Below are 12,756 nucleotides of genomic sequence, written 5' to 3'. Positions count from 1 at the left end.
CAGCCGTCTGAGAGGGACGGGGAGAAGCAGAGCGCTGAACTTCTAACCCCGCTCACTGAAATCAGTTTTAGCTGCGGCTGACAGTCGATAACCTCTTTCTGACAGTGTGCTCCTGATGGCCAGCGTTCCCATGCCACAGCGGGTCCCCTGCAGTCACCGGACCCTCTGCAAAGATGATCTGCTTTTAGCTTGTTTTCCTCTCCATTGGCTTTGGCAGGCTCAGAGGAGCATGTGCATTCTGATACTTCCCACACTTCATTTGTGAATGGATTCACGGTTTTACTACATCAGAGCTGTAACATCCAAACCTGATCACATTACGGATGCGAGTAGTGCTTGCCTGTGAAAAAGTCACGGCTTTATACCAATGTTTTGCCATTAGTGTGCATTATACATTGACTCTTCATTGAACATATTTTCTGTTAGTAATGTCTGACAACACAATGGCTAAAAGTCTGTCTTGTGCAACACTAATGCCTTATGAGTTAACATATCTACACACACAACTGACCCTCTCAGTAGAACGCTTGTTTCCTTTGGGGTTTTGCATCGGACCCCCTCTTTAAACAGGGCCCTTGAAATTGTCCCAACTTCCCCCCTCGCCCCTTACAGCGCCCCTGGTGGCAGTTTATTTATTATTAAATATGCATTTATTAATAAATATTTACGCAGTTCCTTGCACAATATCATCTCAAAACACTAGAGGCAGAAGTTTATACCAAGAAAGCATTAGTTCAGAGTTCAGAAATGCTAAGGAATGGATTGTAATAATAGCGATGTTAATCATTTGGCAGTGCCACGATCTTGACCTGCGATCTTGATAAGCTCAAATATTTAGCGCAGCTCTCATAGCCCATGTCTTCTGCCCACAGCTGTGAATACTGTCCTTGTACTGTTCACCAGCGCGCGCGCGTGTGTGTGTGTGTGTGTGTGTGTGTTAGGCAAGCCTGTTGGCCCCTGTTCTTTTCAGCAAACTTCACACTAATCTCAGCCTCTTCTCACCCAGGGACTCAGAGGGCATAAATTAACTCCACACAACACAAAGATGGGAAAAAAAGACCAGCCAGGCAGTCATTTTCATCTCCTATTAGCACATGTTCTTTCATAACACAATGAGAAAACAGCCACAGTATTGAAGAGTAAAGGGTGATTTTTTTTATGTATAACGATATCTTCAGGCACATGTATAGCAATAAAACATTTGCCTGCTAATTGACCTGGGGACACTATATGTTACTTTAATGAGAGTCGCCAGAGCCCTGGTTAATGTGTCTATGACTCGTGCAGCATTCGGGTGGAAGAGGAACATCTTACAACTTAGAAGATTCTTCGTCAAACCAGCGCTGTCCTACTTCTCAAAGACATTACTCACACAAATCAAGACGGAAACCCTCGCTCTAGCTACACTTGCATGTGGCCTAATATTCTGATAGCTTAATCGCAATGAGAAAAATAATAATAATAATAATTAACTGAGGTAAATCAAATATTATTAAAAGAGGTACTGATCCATTACATTTTTATTTTAGTGTTTTTTTTTCTTTTTTTGCATTATTTATGATTTCATTTTTATTTTACTTATTTACAGTTCCATAGCATTCATTCATATTTTGAATAATCTTTTATTTTCATAATGTCGTTTTTAATAAGTATACAATAACAATTTTAGCACTTCAACATCAACTTATTTTATTTTAATTAATTGCCAATCCAACATTTTTATGATTATTTTTATCTTCATCCTTATTGTTAAAGCGTTTTTTTTAATCTAATATTCTTCTATTTAATTTCAGATCTATTTCAATTAACAAAAGGTATTTTTTAATAGTTTTAGTTAACTAGCATTACTGATCCATTAACTAGAGCTTAATTATTTTATATTATCATCATCATTGTTGTTATTATTATTATAAAAATGTAGTAAACAGTTTGTAATATTATAAAGAGGGAGAGAGAGAAAAGCATAATACAAACTTCAAAGGATCATTTAATTCAAACAATGTTTTTGTTGTTGTTGTTTTATCTCACGAAATCATGAAATCATGCTGAATTGAACACAAAAGTGTGCATGTGTATACAGTATTCTCATGATTACACACAAAGTGTCACTTTACGGCTTCGAAGATTAAGTACAAGACTCTGATTTCACACTTAGATCAGGTGAAGTAATATTGTGACATCCAAAATGTCCTAATGGAGCCATAATACACCCGATCATTTAAGCATTTTACAGAACATGTGTTGTGACATTTTAATTGTCTTTGAAAAACATCGCGAAGGCAACCCTACGATTTCATTGTACACGGATGTGCGCAGGACCATATGGCGGCATACATATTTCTCATCTCATACATGTTTCTTTTTGACATCCATAATTCCTCGGCATCCAGTAGCGTCTGGACCGCTTCCAAAGCAATTATAAAGTTGCCGTGGAAACAGAGGCCGCCTGCCAAAACGAACCATACTGTCTCCGCGCGCCAAGACAAAGAAAGAACAGATTCAATAGAAAGATGAGAAATCAAGTGAGAGCATATCTGGGTAGCACCATTATGATAATTCCCCAAAGTGCATATTGTTGTTTCATGAGACTAGACTTACTCACTCAATGGAGTTTTTCTTCCTTAGTGTGGCGAGAGGTGTTGTTAGGCGCTAGAGTAATGTATTGTAACCTTATGCTAAGCTAATGAACAGGAAGATGAAGGCCCAGTAATGGATAGGTTTTTACATTCATCTTTTTGAGGCTCATTATGGGGGTTTGTGACAACCTCGTTAGGACCGGTCTCCAGATTACCCAAGTGAATAAAGCACAGAACCCTCACATGCACACAATAAACACACACACACACTCACTGTGGGACAAGTGCTGCGACGTGTGCTCACACAACCTCTCATGCTTTTAAAGGAGCCCGAAGACTCTGTTTGTTCAGTTGGTTTTTGGGTTCATCTCATGTGCACTGCATAAATGTGTTTGATCATTACGCGTCACAAAGGGGAGAGAATCTTACTTCTAGTGATGCCGCCATACAGCGGATACCTTGACAGCTTAATTAATAATTTATGGTTTATTCATTTATTTATCTATGCACCTGTGAATAAAAAATGCAAAATGCTAAAATATTTAGTGGCACTTTGCATGCAAGTGTACGTATGGTTATTGTATAATGTGCTCGTATGTTCTCATTAGCGATGTGGAGAGGATCAATATTTGCATTCCAGCGCACAATAATATAACTCACTTACATGAGCTTGGAAGTTTATTTTACATTTATACTTATAGGGGAGAACTAAGAACTAAGAAGATTTTTAGCCTACTTTACTGAACAGTTTTTAGCCAGACCGTTTTAATCATGAGTCCACACTCTCCCTGTTCTGTAACAGAATGCTCTCTGACCTCATATTTTTGAAAAGTTATCATGCCCTACCAAGTATTATGTAGGACAGGCAAGCATTGCACGCTCCGAACATGAGTCATAGTTAAATGCAGCCTATTCCTGTAAGATGGTAATAGTCTAAGCATGGTTAAATATTCAGGGTAGCTGGACAGTATTGCGGACTGCACAAATCATGTTGTAAGTGAATAGTCTGGGTTGGATTTCAGCATGTTCTCTTTTGTCAGAACAGACTTGTAATGCATTTTTGGCCGTGATTCACCAGTCGAGAACTAGTAGTTTAAACCAACATGAATCTAGACCTAAAACAGAATAACATTTACCTAACTTGGTATTTCTGGTCTAAAATGACTGGCCTTTGCTCGTAAAAATCTGTGTAAAACTCTCATTCTGTCATATTAACACTTTACCTGGGATTCAATCATATATATATATATATATATATATATATATATATATATATATATATATATATATATATATATATTATGAAACTGGTTGATCAAAGGCCTCATTGATCTGAGCTCATGAACCTTAGTTTTTTTAATTAATTAACAATAATAATAATAATACATTTGGCAACGCTCACTTAAAACTGAGGTGTGTAAGCTCAGATCAATGATGCCTATGATGAGATGAGGGGAAAAAAATCCCCCAGAAAGTGCAAAAAAATATATATTTAATGTTTATGGGAAGTTGTTATACCCTGTGTGAGCAAAGATAAACTTCAGGTCAATGCAATAATAATAATTAGCAATATTTTTACCATTTTGGGTAAAAAAGACTGGAACACAACATGAGTGTTAATGTATCAGCTGTTTATTTATTTATATATATAACACCATATATCCTCATTCACTAAACTCCACTAATATACCACTGGAAGGAGTGAATGAGCGAATTCAGAGGTCGGAAGTGGTTCAGAGATGATGCAGGCATTCATTTGTTGTGACACTCACAGTGCATGTGTATGTCTCTTGTTAGCAGTTTACTGTTCATCAGTTGCACACTCACTTTTCAGGGGCACTGTGAGATTGAATGAGTGCACTCAATACTGTGCACTATGGTCACAACTACAGATGCCTGTCGCCTCAAATAGTGCACTATGTAAGGGTATACGGGCCACTTTCATCTAGACTCAGACCAAGGTAGTTCCACATCCAGACAATTATTGAACAGTTTCTTCTGATTGTGGCCATGGATGTGTGTCAGCTCAATACTGCACTCCTGTGGCCACTGCAGAGTTATCTTGCATAGATACCATGTAAACAAATGTAACAGTATGACTCTGGAAAAAAAAGTGAAATATGAATTTTGGCCAGAAACATAGATATCTCATCATCAGCACCACTTCAGCTGTTATATCATTTCTCTTTGGATTAAGAAGGATCACAGAAGAAAGTAGCAGATTTGAAAGACAAAACCACCTATATCTTGTATCACACACATCAATCAATCAATTAATCAGTGACTGAAAACAGAATCTAAATAAAATAGTGTGAAATAGCATTACCATTACATTGACACTTTTATTAGTATCATCACATACCAAATAAATAAATAAATACATAAATAAAACTGACTCATAGTGTGAAATGTGGCACTCACATTATATTGAGTGAGATTATAATATCTCACTTTAGATTATTATTAAGCCAGCCATCTAAACGTGTAAAAGGACAGACTGTGGGGTACATTTAGAATGGAATGGAGATGTTTTCTGATATTTCTACAGTAGGTCAGTGGTTCTTATGGGACTGGGCTAAACTAATTACATTAAATAAACTCAAATAATTAATCTAAATTAAACTATGGTAATGATAATAAAAGTAATAATCTAAATTATTCTAATTAAAATGCAAAATGCAAAAAAAAAAAAAAACATTGATGTCCTGTTGTCAGGAGGCCTTTGTGTAAAAAAATATATATCAAAGGAAAGTATCAAAAGGTATGATTGATGAATACATGAAGGTAAAGAGCTGAGTATACTGTCAAGTACTGTAAATTTTACTGTACAAATGATGAGTGCTGGCACTATATGACTTCTGTACTATACCGACTTCCTGATTTTGACTGAACTGGTTGTGTGGTTGACCTTTTCAGATTGGGTTACAGTCATTTTGCAGCCATGATAAGGTCTGTTTATCACATGGGATAGTGTAAAGTGATGGTCTGGACTTCACAGCAGTTTTTGCCATCCACCTCCACCCCGGGATCTGACCTCTCTGATAGCACTCTTGCACACAGATTGATTGGTTCATCAGCCTTTCAGTGTGTCCTAGTGTAAAAGTGTTTGACTCTTGCCGTTATAAATGATAACAGCAGGGGTTTCACCTGAAACTGTATCATTCCATCCACTGCCTTCACCAGGAGGCTACCTGATGCGCTGCATTGACTTTAATCTAGGGACCTATTTTGGGGGGAAATAGAGGTTGTAGGAAGCACTTGAAGGATTTTTTTTTTCTTTGCTCCTATCCGCTTTATTTTTAACCTAAGCCATTTTCACCTTGAAAGCGCAAGGCTTTCTGTGTAAGTTGTTTCCATTTATTTTAGCTGTACAAAACCAGTTCGTTACACTGTTAAATAGGCTATTAAAGTGTAACAGTGTTTTTATTTTATTATTTACTTATTTATTTATTTTGATAGTTTACAGGTCGTTATTCTTTTAATTTGTTCTATTATATATAATACATAATACATTTACAGCCATTTGTATAAACATGGTACAGGATGACTTGGTAAACATTCAATACTGTGGCATATCCATGTAACTCATGAAAAAAATCTCATTATAATTTGCGGAGGTGGAAGTAATCTCTGCGTCGTGCCTCCTGCAAGGGATTTTTATTTTTTTCATTGGGATCATACTATGCCGAAAACGATTACACATGAATATTAATTAGGACGTGCTGAGGTAAACACCGAATTAATATTCATGAGTTAAAAGCTCACTTACAAACGTCTGTCTTTCAGCAAATCAGATAGTATCACGAGCCAACGTACGTTGCGTAGTTAAGATTCATGAGCAAAGGGCTTACCCTTTTACTGTCTATGGGCTTACCATAGTAGGATTTGTTAATTCGCTTCCGGGAAATCTCGACCGAAGCGTAATGACGTGTAAAAAGCGTTTTGGAGCACGTGAGCAGCATGCCAACCAATGGGGCCGAGCCGTTAAAGTCAGCCGTTATAGTCCCTATCATAAGAAGACGCAGGTGAGTTTTGGTCTGGTAAATAGATTTGTGCAGCAGATTTAACGCGTCTGCGAGCGTCACGCTGCTTGTAAACCACGCGTTTGATTTGGATTTGCTTGAGGAATAAATCTGGTCAGTCACTACAGGCAGATCAGACCTGAACGCACTTGCTGCTTGTCATAAACTGTTGTGTTTCTTCAGGTCGCGGTCCTATATTATCAACATTTTTAAATTAAATTAGATGAATTACATTTAATTTAAATTTATTTCCAGGCTATTCATAAAGCCATACAGTATATTTGGCATTTAAATCGCATGTTCCCCCTGGATCAGGTTTAGACGACTTCTGTGTTGTGTTATGGTATTTTCTCTCAGTGGACAAATGTATAAATGTTACTCGACTGAATATATATATATATATATATATATATATATATATATATATATATATATATATATATATATATATATATATATAATTTTAATTATTTATTTGTTTGTTTATGTCTCCACTGTAAAGATAAGGCAGCATGCAGCCTATGAATATGTATATGGTTCCCAATCAAGGAATACCAGGCTTTCCACCAGGATTAGAATACCTGACACAGGTAAGTTAAAATGCTATTTGATATGGCTATGTTAATAACACACGGCTGTGTAATTAATATTCTGATATAGGCTAATGCAATTCCATCTGAATTTCAACATTTGTGAGATTCAGTCCGTGGAAACAGTTTTGGTTAACTGATCTAATTTTGTATCTCTGAAAAATAGTGATCTCCGGCATTATATAATGTTGAATATTAACGGTTTTAGTGTCTCTTAATTAGGGATTTGTGGATACTATTTATTATATGTCTTACTTAAGTCATAGAATAAACATACCTTTCAGATGAAATTCTGCATTGTCTGTTATTGGTTGTCCGATTATTTAACTAAATTGTCAAAATACAATTTTAAATACAATATCTGATTTAGAATCTTACATTAGTGGGTAAGATGGCTTCTTTAAATAATTTAACCTTTTGTTCTTAAACAAATGAATTACTAAAAACACGTGTGTAGGATAAGTGTGTTATGATATAGTTGTTGTATGAAAACATCTTTGTGTGTGTGTGTGTGTGTGTGTGTTTTCTCAACTGTCTTTAGGTGGATCAACTTCTTATCAAACAGAAAGTTGAGCTTATTGAAGGTACGTACAGCCGTTTCTTCTTAGACCTGTTATTCTAATGCTACACATGCAGTGAGTAATTGAAAAGTCCTCTGTATGGTTTCATGCAGCTTTGGCAGGCTTTGAGAGCAATAATAAGTATGAGATCCGTAACTCCATGGGTCAGAACGTGTTTTACGCGGTGGAGGAGAACGACTGTCTCACCCGTCAGTGCTGCGGCCCGCTGCGATCCTTCACCATCCGCATCCTCGATAACTTCGGACAGGAGATCATCACAGTCAGCCGTCCTCTCAAATGCATGTCCTGCTTCTTCCCTTGTTGTCTGCAAGAGGTGATCTTCCTGGATGGCAAAAATGGTTCTGAAATGCAAATTTGGATCCGAGAATTGCATTCTTTGCTTGCAGAGGCCACTCACTTTAATATAGACCAGAGATAACATATTAGAATGTTTATTATTAATGGAGCAATTTTGTTGATTCCTTCTGTTCACCCTGTCCTCTCTCTTTATTTCTCCTGTTTCAGCTGGAGATCCAGGCTCCTCCAGGGAACACGGTGGGATATGTTCTTCAGCAGTGGCACCCTTTCCTCCCCAAGTTCACCATAGAGAATGAGCGCCGGGAGCCGGTTCTCAAGCTCCAGGGGCCGTTCTGTGGCTGGAGCTGCCTGCCAGACGTGGACTTCGAGGTCTAGTATAACAGCTCTTGTGATCAAACTCTCGTTGCTGTATCACTTGAAAGCTTTGTTTAGGCTGGTAAACTGATGTTTTTCCAAAAACAAAACTAAAGACCAAAAAGTCTATTTTTAGCATAATTAGGCAAATAGGTGCTCTCAAATTCATTTTACTTAAAAAGTAAAAAAAAAAAAAAAAAAACATAATATTGTCCAATGCATTTATGCATCATTATATTATATGGTGTGTGCTAAAGTTTTTATGGAAGACTTTTATCTCACAAATCAGACTTTTTTTCTCACAATCCGCCCACCCCACAAACTCCTAAACTCAGAATTGCAAGATATAAACTCACAATAATAATAACAAAAAAATTAAATGATAATAATAAAAAAATACCTCACATTTTTAATCACAATACTAAGTTTGAAAATTTTGCCTGGTATTTCCTTAGAATTTCGTTTATATATCACAATTCTGACTTTTTTTCTCTGAATTCTGAATCTGTTTTTTTTTTTTTTTTTTATATATTAAAAATGACAAGGTAATTATTTTTTGTTATTATCATTCTTTTTTTTATATATCCCATAATTCTGTCAAAAAATAAAAACAAAAAAGATCAAATATAAACTCAGAATTGCAAAAAAATAGTCTGAATTGTGAGATGAAAATTCCCAAATAATTCTGTTCCAAAGATTTTTATTTATTTATTGTGAAATTAAAAATTATATTCAATTGTATTTTATTTCAATTGTATTTTATTTTTGCAATACAGTCATAATTTGTATAGGAGAATGTTCTTGATTGTCAGGAAAACAATATTCAATTCAAATCAAGTTTTTTTGTATATTGCTTTTTACTATACAAATCATTGCAAAGCAACTTTACAGAAAATTACGTTACAGAAAATTACGTTACTTCAATTTTTAGTAGTAGCTTAGTAGTGGTGACTGTCAGCATTTTTTTTTATTAAAGACATAGTTAAACAGATGGTGATCACTATTAACAGCAATTATTACGACGCGATCACACTTGTAGCAAAATTTAGATAGAATATTAATAGAAATATTAAACAGATTAATAATAATAATAACAGTTGGTTTTAGGTCGCCGTGATTTTGCCAAGTAAGTCATGACATCCTTGTTGATCCTGGAACAACATTCCAATCAACCAATCACAATTGAGATATAACTTTTCAGGAAATATCTGTTTTAGGCTTAAAATCAGGATTAGGTGCTTCTACACCCTTGTTAATAAGCTATCATTTCCTTCTGATTTTATAATAAATTATGGGTAAGGTTAGGTTTAGTGGTGGCGATTGGGTTAAGTCAGAATTTTTGGACAACAATGTTGATCCAGGATCGTCAAAACATGTTGATCCAGGAACATGTCTGTCTTACTTGGCAAAATCACGGCGGCCGTTGGTTATACGATTCATCCATAGACAGCTGTTACTCTTTGTGTTGCACTACTGAAGCATCTTCATTGAGGATATGTCAATATGTAAATATGTGATTAATAATTCAGCTATATTAAAACATTAGCATTTGACTGGAGAACTTCAGATTTGTACTTTTTCTGTTGATGTCTGCGATTCTGTTCTTGCCCACTAGGCGGAACTGTTGTTTAGCGGATGCAATATTTCAAGGAAATAAGCATGGATTTGCAGCCGCATATTTGTATCCCACAATTTGGAATGTAATTTATTACTTCTCATGTCCCCTTGAAGATTCTGACCATGGATGAAGTCAGTATTGGAAAGATCAGCAAACAGTGGAGCGGACTTCTCCGGGAGGCGTTCACAGATTCAGACAACTTTGGGATCCAGTTCCCCATGGATCTGGATGTGAGAATGAAGGCGGTGATGATCGGAGCCTGCTTTCTCATTGTGAGTATGAGCGAACAGAGAATATGGGTGATAGCGTGGCTTGTGAATTACATATTTGGTTTATTTTCATTTTCCAGGACTTCATGTTTTTTGAGACGAATAACTAGTTGCTACGCAGACGGCGTTTTAACGTGCGGCTTTCTGGAAACGGGTGAAAGAGAATATGTTTACCCTTGCACATCATACATCTGTGAAATCCAGTGGAATGCATGTGAATATGAAGCCAGCGGTGTAGAAGAACGGTGATTTTAGAGACTGTGAACTAGCTTGAGCTGTGTGATATAGCTGGTTGTACCATTTAAAGTGTATTGTTTTATTTCAATTTTTAACTTTTTTTTCTCATCTATACATAACAGACTAACATATATGGCATTAAAAGGAATAGCTCACAACAAAATAATTAAATAAATAAATAAATCTGCCACTATTTACTCCAAGCTCATATTACGTTCTTTCCTTCATGGTCTCCCAATTTCTAACATGAAAGGAGCAATTTAAAAGCATGTCCAGGCCACTGTTTTATTATTTTTTTTACCCCCATAAACTCCATAGAATAAGCCATATGACAGAATTTAAATTGTGAACTCTTCCTTTAAGAGCTGTAAGTACAACTATGCATATTCCATTTTGCATTAATACCTACACTGAATGATTAATATACACCTTTACAACACAAAGTTATATTTTATTGTGCAAATAGTATTTCCAACACTTTTAATTGTATTGATTAATTCCCCAAATATATATTTTGCATGCAAACCGATAAAGAGCTAAAAGTGGTCCAAAACAGTAAAAAAAAAAAAAAAGAAGTAATTTGTTTTAATGTAGTCATTTATTTATTATGTGATTTACTTAGCTTATCTATTGTTTGTTTAATTTGTAGTGTTAACAGTAAGCTTATAAATAAGAATTAGTATTTATGAACTTTTATTTAAAAAGTTTTGTAGTACTTTGATATTTAATTACAACATTTTCAGTGTTTTAGGTTCTTAAGGAATGGAGCCCTACACATGATATGCAAGAAAAAAAATTATAAATTGTGCGCGCGATTTACTAATTAGTTCCTTCGATGTACTAAAACTTACACACAATTTACTTATTCGTTCTATCAATTTGCTAAATTGTGCACACAATTTACTAATTCATTGTCTCAGTTTATAAATTTTGCACACAATTTAATAATTTGTTCTCTCAATTTATAAATTGTGTGTACGATTTTTCAAATCGGGGGTACGAATTAGTAAATTATGCACACGATTTAGCCCAATTCTTTTTTTTTTTCCCTGCATGCCATGTGCAGGGCTAAGTATTTAGGATATTAAGTATTAAAGTCACATATTAAATTGTTTTATTGTATTGCATTTTATGACAGGTTTGCAGTTTAACATATACTGTATACTGTATGTGACGCTTCATGAATGCCTGTTATAGTGGATGTCTGACTAACACAATGTATTTCTAGCAGGGCACTGTTCTTTTTTAATATTTTGGCAGATTACTAACTTCAGCATTTTATTTAAATAGTAATACTATGTAGTACAAAACAGTTTTATAAACTACACACATTTGTCCAATCATTGTGTAGCAAATGTACCATTATTTGTGTCACTTTTAGTTATAATTCAGCCTGTTTTGATTGAATTTGTCTTTAAAGAAAAACAAATGAAACAGAAGCGACTAATTTGAGTCTTGCATAAACCCTACCAAAATCGTATTTGTTGGAAAAAAAAAAAAGAAAGAAAGTGGGATATTAGGTGGAAACTGAACTTTTCTCTTAAAGCTACAGTCAACAAGTTGGCAATAATTCCTCCAGATGAGATGTGAAATTTGGGTGCTAATGAAAGAGAACATGGCAGTGCATCATTAAAAAAATGTATAGGTTTGAGAAGAAAATATATTTATTTTACCATTTAGCAGAGTGTGTTCGGTCAAGCTTGGCATCAACAGCCCAGGCTTTGATCTGACCTCGGCTTGTGAAGAATTGAACATTTTAAAATGGTATTAGCGTAATGGAAACACATGAGGCTCTGAAGTCTGATCTGGAATGCAATAAAGAGAATTATTTAGCTGTGGATTCAGTTCTCACCCTGCGTTCTGCCGCATAATGCCAAACACATCAAAGCAAACACTGTGTATATTCCATTCACTATGTTTTACTGCTTGTTTTATAATAGAATTGTATATTGTTACAAACTAGAAAGTCTCTAACAGCATCCACTGTTTCTGGAAACTATAAGACTGAACAGTTCAGCCCCCAAAAATTAAATAAACATCTATCATCATTTTCTCACACTCGTGGTTTTCTAAACCTTTTGCAACACAAACAGATTGAGCTGATCTCAATGAAAGATGGATAAATAAGATAAAGATAGATAAAGCACCATAAAAATATCATAAAAGTGGACATATTGCTCGCTCAACAGCTGGCTTTCACTGAATGGAGAAG

At 35.3% G+C, this 12,756-nt stretch overlaps 1 protein-coding gene across 2 annotated transcripts; it reads left to right on the top strand.

The window, feature by feature from the left end:
• The first annotated feature begins 6,527 nt into the window (after positions 1-6,527).
• Positions 6,528-12,376, top strand: LOC113100090 (phospholipid scramblase 1-like). Of its 2 annotated transcripts, none has more exons than XM_026264963.1 (7): positions 6,528-6,601; positions 7,101-7,188; positions 7,730-7,772; positions 7,862-8,082; positions 8,274-8,435; positions 10,152-10,310; positions 10,388-12,376. In XM_026264963.1, exons 2-7 carry the CDS (start codon positions 7,111-7,113, stop codon positions 10,415-10,417), a joined length of 693 nt encoding a protein of 230 aa, XP_026120748.1. In that variant the 5' UTR covers positions 6,528-6,601; positions 7,101-7,110; the 3' UTR covers positions 10,418-12,376. The 2 variants fall into 2 exon arrangements, with proteins under 2 accessions (XP_026120748.1, XP_026120749.1); XM_026264964.1 differs by lacking the exon at positions 6,528-6,601 and adding an exon at positions 6,611-6,712.
• The last annotated feature ends 380 nt before the right edge of the window (positions 12,377-12,756 follow it).

Source organism: Carassius auratus, unplaced genomic scaffold (genome assembly GCF_003368295.1).
Source record: "Carassius auratus strain Wakin unplaced genomic scaffold, ASM336829v1 scaf_tig00217166, whole genome shotgun sequence".
Classification (NCBI taxonomy): Eukaryota; Metazoa; Chordata; class Actinopteri; order Cypriniformes; family Cyprinidae; genus Carassius; species Carassius auratus.
The sequence above is the reverse complement of the archived record's forward strand: the minus strand, read 5'-3'. Positions and strand labels throughout refer to the sequence as shown.

What these genes read in the sequence shown, in the direction of transcription:
- LOC113100090 (XM_026264963.1), top strand. Translation starts at nt 7,111, where the DNA reads ATGCAGCCTATGAATATGTATATGGTTCCCAATCAAGGAATACCAGGC. An exon ending in GAAAGTTGAGCTTATTGAAG is followed by an intron (nt 7,773 to 7,861) that starts GTACGTACAGCC and finishes GGTTTCATGCAG; the next exon opens with CTTTGGCAGGCTTTGAGAGC. An exon ending in TCCCTTGTTGTCTGCAAGAG is followed by an intron (nt 8,083 to 8,273) that starts GTGATCTTCCTG and finishes CTCCTGTTTCAG; the next exon opens with CTGGAGATCCAGGCTCCTCC.